Source organism: Hippocampus bargibanti, linkage group LG01 (assembly GCF_051943395.1).
Source record: "Hippocampus bargibanti isolate YZ-2025 linkage group LG01, ASM5194339v1, whole genome shotgun sequence".
Taxonomy (NCBI): Eukaryota; Metazoa; Chordata; class Actinopteri; order Syngnathiformes; family Syngnathidae; genus Hippocampus; species Hippocampus bargibanti.
Window position 1 is genome coordinate 32429311 of NC_142734.1, and position 10135 is coordinate 32439445.

General features: G+C 40.3%; 1 protein-coding gene across 1 annotated transcript; it reads right to left on the reverse strand.

Moving 5' to 3' along the window:
* Window positions 1-458: 458 nt before the first annotated feature.
* Window positions 459-9732, reverse strand: xpc (xeroderma pigmentosum, complementation group C). Its single transcript, XM_089011558.1, has 14 exons — window positions 9585-9732; window positions 8730-8984; window positions 8562-8658; window positions 7990-8074; window positions 7762-7919; window positions 7471-7591; window positions 7297-7386; window positions 4973-5791; window positions 4734-4894; window positions 3330-3411; window positions 2031-2162; window positions 1789-1958; window positions 1246-1339; window positions 459-1162 (listed from the first exon to the last, which is right to left on the reverse strand). The coding sequence occupies exons 1-14, from the start codon at window positions 9691-9693 to the stop codon at window positions 824-826; spliced, it is 2712 nt and encodes a 903-aa protein (XP_088867684.1). The 5' UTR covers window positions 9694-9732; the 3' UTR covers window positions 459-823.
* Between the last annotated feature and the right edge of the window lie 403 nt (window positions 9733-10135).

A 10135-nucleotide genomic window follows, 5' to 3' on the forward strand; every position in this document is an offset into this window, starting at 1 on the left:
GACAGTGAAATGGCACCGGCATTACTCCCATTCAAAAACAGTCCTGGCATTTTCATGCTGCCGAAAAGGCGCAACCGCTCAGCAATCTCCTCCTTGATGAATGTCATGGCCTAATATGCAGAAATACAATCCATATCCGTTCCACACGACGCACAACAACACAAACAACAAGACAAGGCAAACAAGACAAGAACAACCAAAAAAAGCAAGGTTCATGAGAGCACTTGCTGACGGCTGCCTACTCGGGCGCCATCTTGGACTTCTTTATGATTATATGTTATTAGCATATAATAATATTAGTTTTCCTCACAGTTCGTTTTCCAAACGAACTGTGAGGAAAACTAGCTGAAAGTTGCTCCAGGCCCCACCTAAAAAAAAAAAAAACAGTAGGGACTGATAAATTTGGGTGCTAAAAACACGACCATATATCCTTCTAAACAAAGTGATGACAACATTTAACTTTATTCACTTTAATTATATTTCAATATACACTTACAAAAATATTTTTCATTGTAGAACCTAAATGCAAATGTCGGCTGTAAAAAAAAGTGTACAATACACACAGCATTAAGGAAAAAAAGAGATGTGCCTCCGTTAAATATGAACAAAATGGAAGTTGTGTGGTTGTCAAACAACAATAACATTGATACCTTTCTGGTTCTATTCAGCCAAAACTTTACATGTAAAACGTGTATTACCATGTTTTACATTTTATTTACTCAACCATAAAAACACTTCTAACTTGCTGTAGGCATACACAGTGTGTATACAGATCAGCATTGAGTGAACAATGACTTTAACAGTACAAATTGACATCCATGCATCACGTTTTCTCAAAGGGGAACAAATGTTTCTCTTTGCCTTTCCTCTCCCGCTTTGTCTTCTGCCCACTGAAACTACCCCCTTTCTCTTCTGTCGCTTGCCTGTTTTGGGGCCAAGACATAGCTAGTGTCTCTAACACAGATTTTGCCCTGGAACTTTCCTCCTCCCCGATACCCCCCTCATCCGATGAAAGTCCATCACAATTGTCTCCATCCGCACTAGGCTGAGCGAGGCCCTCGGTGGCCTGGCCTTTTTCGCCGTAACGCCGCTTCAGACGTTCTCTGATCAGAAGGCCCTTCACAAGTAGCGTCCAATTGGAGACGACCCTTTTTTCTCTTTTCTGAAAAATGAAAGCCAAAAGACCATTCATTCAAACAATGAACAAGCTTTTGATGACACTCCCATGAGTGGACGCCCACTCACCTCTTTCTCCCTCTGTTTTTGAAGCTCTTGTTCTTCCTCCCAGGCAGCCCTTAGGATCTCCTCATGCTCCTCACACACAATGTATCCATCAGTACTAGAACACACATTAGATACCAGCTCAATAATTAATACACTATTATGTTGTACTATTAATTATCGCTGCTGTTGTCATCATGATTTATATCATTTGTGTGAGTAGCATTTTGCATAAAACTGATGTTAAAACCACGGGAAGATATGACATTTTTCAATATTTCACACTGAATAATGAGCTCGATGGTAGCCACTCATATAGTACAACCATGGAAATTTGATATACTGTATATGGCTTTACTGACAGTTTCACATGGATGTAGTATTTTTGCATCGCTTGATACTCCGCCACATTAAAAAATACATATTGAAGAATCAATATTAAAATTGCTCTGAATGCAAAAAAGATGTCCTGAAATATGTTGTTCGTAAAGAAAGTTTCATTCTGAGTCAATGTCAACCTAAATCATTACTTTCATTCACATCATAGCAAAAAAAAAAGTGTCTTACACCGCATGTGAATATCCCCCGTGGAAGTCAAAGCCAGTGACGGCAGGGGCGGCATCCATGTCTAACTTCTTGGCCACACGGTGCAGATTGGATAGCCTGAGATGGACGCAGCCCAGCGGCAGCATACAGGCCTTAAACAAGTAGACGTTGCCGTAGTCATTGCGGGGAACCTGAAAGCAACCAATGAGTAGTAAACAATCGAGATGCAAAAGAAAAGTTGCCAATTCACAAGCATCGATTACCTTTCCGTTCACAGCGATGGGAGGTTGATACGCCTCCGTCTGCCATTCTCCAAAGAGAGCAAGGTCATTTTCATCTTTCTGCTCAGTCATCATCCGAGCCTTTCGGGAACGATTCGAAAAGCCCTTCACCATCTGACATGTACACAGAGGATCAAGAACCCAGGGAGATCAATTCATCACAATTAACCATATCCATAAAGACGACGAAAGGCCATGCAACATTAGCAAGTGCTGCATACTCTTTCAACTCCAGTGAGCTCTCGATGTTCCACCATTTTAAGCGCACGTGGCTTCTCAGAATAGTCACATTCATAATAACACACAGGAATATTTATTATGCAATAAATAATAATAATTTGGACATCTTAAGAAATGTTAAAGTGGTAGACACCATAAATTAATAACTATATATTGGCATTTAAAATATAGTCCCAATTGAAGTGTTTCTATATGCTGGTGTATCAATAATCACAGAGACAAAAAAAAAAAAAATGTGCACCCCAAATAAATGCATTTTTTTCCCCTTTAAAATTCGACAACAGCAATGATGATAATGTGAAAAAAGTGTATTTGAAAGTTTTGCAAATTTAAGAAATCCCATTTCGAATTCATAGCCTTTGCCACAAAAGTCAAAATTGAGTTCAGGCGCATCAAATGTCCACTGATCATGATCAGGTCCCACAAATTGACAGTGCATGTACGCGCACAAACCAAGCATAATATCAGTTCTTGCATCAAGTAGTGTTTCCCAGCTTTTAGTGGGCCAAGGCCCATACTTCCCATCGGAAAATATGTCACGGCATACCACTTAGAATAAGGATTGACAAAAAGTGGATACTTGGATTATTCATCTGCCTTTTGTCACACAGTGGAAGGCCATTCTATTACACACGTGTTAGGATTCAATGGTTTAGATATAGGATTATTTAAATGTACCGATATACAGAGAAGCGTACAGAAAAAAACAGTTGCTGCTGCTTTGGAGCTTCTAATGTGCACAGTAGCCTCTATCATCTAAATGACAGGTGTCAAACTTAAGGCCTGGGGGCGAAATCTGGCCGCCACATCATTTTATTCAACAAACGGACAAGTTATTCATTATGGGGCTGTCGTGTGTCGAATGTTGAAGGGAAAACGTTTTAGGATGAGATTGTCACATAAAATGTGAAAAACAGGATGCACAGTAAACCTGACCCTCGGTGGTATAGTCTTAATTAACTATATGCTACATATTCCAAACAAAAATAGCAACAATTTGGGAATTAAAAAAATAATTGAGAATATCACTAAAAAACTCACCTTGTAGGGTACCTCTCCTATTCTGACAGTTCGTGCTTCTTTCAGCCACGTGTCTTTGGAATGTAGCGTGTGCACACAATCTCTAGTAGAATGGAAGAACATCATATGCCCTAATTATATTTCTCCCCAAGAATAGGACATTGTTTTCCTTGCTTAGTTGAAATACCGACAGTAATATATGAATAAATAACAATTTAAAAAACATCACACAGTAAAGTCTCGTTATATCAAACAAAAAATATCGACATATGACCCTGTTTGCATCTCCGTTGCATAAAATAGTATCGATATAACAAAACAAATACAAAACTGTATTTACAAACAACACATAAATGTTCTTAACTCATTCGCTGACAGACGATGTGCAAAATATTCACTCAAATTGCAGGACCCACAGAATATTGAGTTTTAGGACTGAGTTAATTCATAAATTATATGGTTCTGGAGGCATCTGAGCTTGAAATGAGGGCGGCTGTACAAAATACAATGAAATACAATACATACATATTGCTTTATATCGCGAGTTAACAGCTGAAGCTGTAACAACGTACTAACATGCACAAAAGGCAAATGCTGTCCTCTCGTGCAAGTGAAAAAAAAAAATGATTGCCAGAGGTCTGACCTGTGCTTTATCGGCACCCCCTGCAAGAAACACCAAAACCGGAACACATTTGGGAATGGAGCTCAACGTCACACTTTTCAACTCCCGAATTAATTCGGGGATGGCAGCAAATGAGTTAAAAACAACAACACATTGACAGCGGCATTGATTTGCTCACACACGCAACCCTGATAAAAGTCTCTATTCTATTTGCACTCCCAAAGTCCAGTTTTTAAAGAAAGTCAAAAGACACTACGATTCTGACACAATGGCCTGGAGAACCCTTCAACATTTTAGATGGATATTTTAGACCAGGGGTGTCAGTCATTTTTTGCCGCGAGCCACATTGTAGTTATGGTTTCCTCTCGAGGGCCATTATGAAGCCATTACAATGTTTAATCCCCTAGAGAGCGCACAACAAGTTAATGAATAACTAGTTTTCAAATCTTAAGTCAAGAATAATGACTGTTAGTGTGGTTTATATCCAAAAATATGACATTTTGGTTAGGATTTTAGCAAACATCATGGAATTTCACAAGTTTGATTTGCTTTCGCGGGCCGAAAAGAATGATGTGGCGGGCCGGATTTGGCCCCCGGGCCTTGACTTTGACACCTGTGTTTTAGACTGAAGCTTGTCAGCCGATTGGAGATCATAAGAGCCTTTCAAGAGTGTGTACGAGTGAAAGCAGTTGTGCCCATCAGAATGTTTCTGTAATGTTTGATGGTATTTTTAATGCAAGTAAAGTAAGTAAAGTAATGCAAGTCTGAGAGGTCATCCCAAGTGTCCAGAGTGTTTGACTGACCTGGAGTACACCGGCTCTCTTCGACAGTATCCGAGCACGGCGGCCGTGTCGGGATAGATGGCTTCGTATTTGAGCAGGTGTCTCTTTAACGCGTACAGTGGGTGATTTTTGTACTCGCCGATGGATACGGGCAAGGGCTTGTTCAGCAGCTTCTTCTGCATCTGTAGTCAATCAAATAAAGCTTGAGACTACAACGATGTAGTTTGGTGAGGCTTTTATAAAGCTTCATAATGGTTCACCTCCTTATCCTCTTTTGCGTCACGCTCATCTTCTGGTCTCAGGAACGGCTGCAGAGTCTCCTCCCACCATTCCTCTTCCACTCTCCTCTTTCGGCTCGACGTCATCCAGGTGGGGTCGTATTTCCGACCCAAGTCCTTCGCAAAGCCGTCTCCGTCCACACCCACCACGTACGTGACAGGCCGCGTTGCATTCTGGGAGCAGAGTTGAGGCGCGCCCACCCCGTGTTCCACATCCACACACACCCAGGAGGACGTTTTCTCAACAAACACCTCCAACCACTCGTCCGCTCCGACAGCATTTTTCTTCTTCACAGTCTGTCGCTTCACTTTGCTGGCCGCTGGTCCCGTTTCTTCATCCTCGTTTTTCTCTACGCTGCTCTTCTTTGTTTGGGCTGTATTCTTTGTGTCGTTTATATCTTTGCTTTTCATTCTCTCTTTACCTTTTACCCACTTGGCTGACTTGGGACCAATCTCTGAATCGTCACTGTCCTCTTCAGTGGACACTTGAAAGTCTTCGTCACTGAGTTCCTCATCACTATCACTGTTGCTTTCTTCCTTGTAGCTGACTTTTGAGGCAATGCTACGTCGTTTGGAGTTCTTTGGTCTTGGGCCTCCGGGTGACATTATTTTATTTTCTTCTTCTGCCTTAGATTGTATTCTCTTTGCCTTTTTCACTCCTTTGTCTCCGTCGATCTTTGTTCTTTCGGCCGGCCTCTTAGAGCCCGGGGATACTTTCTGTTGAGGTGAGTTGTTATCTGAAGTTCCCAGGTTTTGGTTTGTCTTTGCTAGTGAGACAGTGGCGCTTGTAGTCTCTTTGCCCTGGAGACAAGACAATGATTTATTTGTAGCACAAGGAAAAATGGAGACTATGTATCACACAGGTACACAATAATAGGCAAACATGCAGAATGAGTGTCGGAACTCACCACAAATGACATAGATATATAGGTACCGTATTTTCCGGTGTATAAGTTGCACCCAAAAGCCTTGATTTTCTTCAAAAGATGACCTTGCGCCTTATACGCAGATGCCCCTTATATCTGAAGTAATATTGAGGCACAAAGAGTCTCGCAAATACTGTCAGGAATCACCGACTCTATTTCCCCCTGTAGACGAAACAGTGCCTAACCGCAGCCTCTACTTTAGCACCTTATAATGTGGCGTGCCTTATATTTATATAACTTTTATCTACTTATATATTATATTTGGAAAACCTTTTTCGTTCATTGAAGGTGCGCCTTATACTCTGGTGCAACTTATATCTGGAAAAAGCTTGAAAATACACCATTCAATGGGAGTGCACCTTATACTCTGATGCAACTTATACACCGGAAAATAGGGTAAGCATTTTCTATAACGTGAAATATAGGTCAGACAAAGAGCAAATTTTATTTCACCATCTAAACATATACTGTCCATGGATGTTCACTGATGTTTATTGTTGCTTTTAATAGTAACGTACTATTTATTATCCGAATAAGGACAAGCAGTATTGATAATGGATGAGTGGCATATTTACTATTACTAGACATGTGCAGTACAGTGGTAACTCTACTTACGAATGTCTCTTCACATGAATTGTTTTCAAGTGATGAAATGCTTTAATAGGAAAATATCACCTCGAATTCCAAAAGAAATTTCAAGATACAAAAGGTAAAAATACAAGATGGTAAGCAACTCGCAGCTCGGAGTTTCTTGAAGTGAACATACTTTGAGCTGTTCTCTGTCATTGGCCATTAGCTAGCATCATCCTGGCATCCCATTTGGCAAAAAGGGACCTTGACAGTATGATGGATATGTGTTTATACGGCATATTAGTCGTTCACGCCTTGGGCCATGAGGCGTTCCAATAGATTTACGTAAATGCGAATCCAGAGAAAAAGTGTTCACCAGTCAAGCAATCCCTCACTCTGCTGCTATTTTCCTCAGACATGTTCAAAGGATTGTTAAAATCCGACAAAAGCAGACATCCTTTGCTCATTTCTTTCCAAAACCCTGGGCAAAAAACACTTCTGAGAGAGAACATGAACCAAAAGAGGACAAAAAAACGATGAGGGTGCAGTTAAAAGTCAACTCATTCATTGTGTAATGCTGTAATTTTTAAAATGTATTTGTTACGTAACTTAATGCATTTTTATGTTTTAAAAAACATTTATATCTGAATTTGTGTGTGGGGGGAGGGGAGGGGGTGGAACAGATTAGGGCATTTACATGGAAAATGCGTCCCTAACTTACGTCCCTACTTTTTCTACTTAAGACATTTTTGCCAGAACCAATTGATTTCATAAGTCGAGGTACCACTCAAAATAAAACGGTTATGTTACCTTGGCTGGTGGAGGTTTGAGAGGAATGGGCTGTAGAGAAAGAACCAACCGGCAAAAGAGCTGCAAAGATCTCAAGACCAGCAAGAAGAGCTACAGGAAACACAAAAAGATCATAACCAGGTCAAACGGCATTTATTTGTATCGTTCTATTCCACAGGTGACTAAACTACCAACATGAGTCATCTCCTGGTGGTTCTTTGCTGACAGACTTGCGAGACGTTTCTCCAGCAGACTGCGAGGGTTTGGACGCTCTTCATAGGGAAGACTAGGGTTGAGGGTGAAAGTTGCTTGAAACCTGGAAGAAAAACGACTCATTTAACAATTGTGAGCAGTTAGAACTGTAGCAATTGTAATTGTATTCATTTAAGAGAAGGGGTACTGGTAATTACTTTGGCTTTTTATTCAGCTGACAAAGTAGCCCGAAGAGCCCATTCAAAAATCATTTTATTAAAATGAATGACACACCATTTTAGCAGCCCAGAAAGGTAGTTCTGGTCTTTACGTTCCTTGACGACCGCACTAAAGTGAGCAGGAAGCATCGACAGCGTGACAGCCAGCAGGTCGGGTTCACTGCACAGGCGGTTGCGAAACATCCCGCTGGCTAAGAGACACATGAGGTGCACCTGATGGAGTACAAAAAGAATCTCACAATTACTCACAGAGCGACGGTGGAGAGGATGCAGGTGTGTTTACCTTATGCGTGTCGATCAGCAGGTCCTTCTTGTAACGGTTCATCATCCGTCTCAGGTACATCTCAAACTCCGCCTTTTTCTTCTGTCTGCAGAATCATAAATGATGATGATTTATAACAAGAGACAATTTCCATTGAAAGCGGAATTTAAAAGCCTATGAAAGAAGTGGACATTTATGAAGATTGTAAATATGAGGATATGTGATATCATACAGGATCTTAAGTACATTAGCTGTGGAGCACTTGAGGCAAAATGGAGTACACAACTGGGCTGCAATGAACGTTGTTGGATCAAGCTAAACTAGTTTGCAGCCTAGATAATAGAATAATGTCACAATCTATTTTTTTACAGAGTATTTCGTCTTTAAATATGAACAAATATTTCAACTCAAGTGTACTCGTACACCCACTGCTGTATACCAAGTGCTCTACACGGAGCTTAAATAATTCATATGAAAACAAACAATGGTTGATAGGTATGGATGCACAAGAAAGATAGTGAATGGTGATGTAAAATTTATTTTGAAAAATATATATACCGTCTAAAAAAAAAAACACTGTGATGTTCACTTACTTTTTCCTGATTTCCGGTGTTTCAATTTCAATCTCTACAGGCTGCGAAGGCAGGACGAGTTCTGGGGTTTCAGCTGGACTCAAAGGCTCAGCCAGTTCTCATAAAACACAAAATCACGTCAACTGAAAAGCACGGACCGGTACAATGTTTTTAGTTTTCTTTACTCACCTTCTACCTCCTCCCAGTCATCCACATCTTCCTCACTCTCCTCTTCTTCTTCTTTTACATCATCTGTCACTTGAGCTGCTGAGTTCATCTTTTCATCATGATTATTATTGCAGTTTGGGTCGTCCACCATCAGATGGGATTGGAAGTGTTTGGTGGTGATAATTTTTGTGGTATTCCCATTTCCGCGACGTGAGGAGGAATGTGTCTTCGGAATAACCCTCCTCTGAAGCCTCTGATCCTCTTCTTTAGTGCCATCTGCACATTCCGAGACAGCAGGAAACCATTCCCAATGTTTAGTTTACTCATCATTGGTCATTTATTTTCTAAAACTTTTCTGTTTTGTTTGCGTAGTCATGCAAATGTTTGACCCGTGTGTCTTTTAATGATGAAATCATTCTGCTGTAAAACAAGAGAGTTCAATATACTCCACTGTGCTGTAATTTCAACTGTGATCTGTAATTAGCAGTTAGACATAGAGTAGAGAGACAACAGAGCTCCTGAAAATAATAATATCACACTGTTATGACAACTAGAGCATCTGAAAAGCAAATAGGGCAGACCAAGACGGGTAGGGACAGGACAAGGGTTGGATGGTACGAGTTCACGATGTGGTGCCAAAAGCCCTGTCAAGAATTTCAGTTGAAATAAGAAGTAATTTCAGGAAGTTAACACATTTTTAAGACCTGTGTATAGCAACAAAAGTATTTGTAAAGCTACACGATTTGAAGAATTGTAACTGGACTTTCAATGGACATGATATCAGTATGTTACAAACACAACACAATTGCATTGTGAAATACGTGTTCCGTAAACTAAAGTTCTCACACAGCAAAGTGTTTGTTTGCTCCAGATTACCTGCACATTTTCTCTTGGCCGTTTCTTTTGTTCTTCCACCATTTGCTTTCAGCACTTGCTTCAGCTTCTTTGTATTGACGTCTGACTTGCATCCACTTCGCTTTGCCATTCTGTTTTCGTCGTGAAAATATTGATTACTCTTTTTAATTTTCTAAAAGAATTTACGAACGTTGACGGCGAGTCTCACAATCGCCCGCATGAAATCACGCCCTGGTGGATGACATAAAAAAATAAGTTATTTAACATTCCAGCACCTCTTGGATAACACTGTCAAACAGCGCTTCCGGTTACTTCCTTTTTCTTCGGTCCTGTTTTAGAGACGCGCAACCTCTTCTGAATGCATATTGCCATCTAGTGGAGAAAAAAACAACTACACACCGCCCAACACAAGTACGGTAGTTGGGAATGAACAACGAACAGAGCGGTTTGCTGATACGGGTCAATATAATACGATTTGGATTATTAATTTGAATTATTAAAAAAAATCAAATTTTAAACATGTGGTCTTTTGTATGCATAAACAAAACAATAATATACAGGCTTCTCTTACA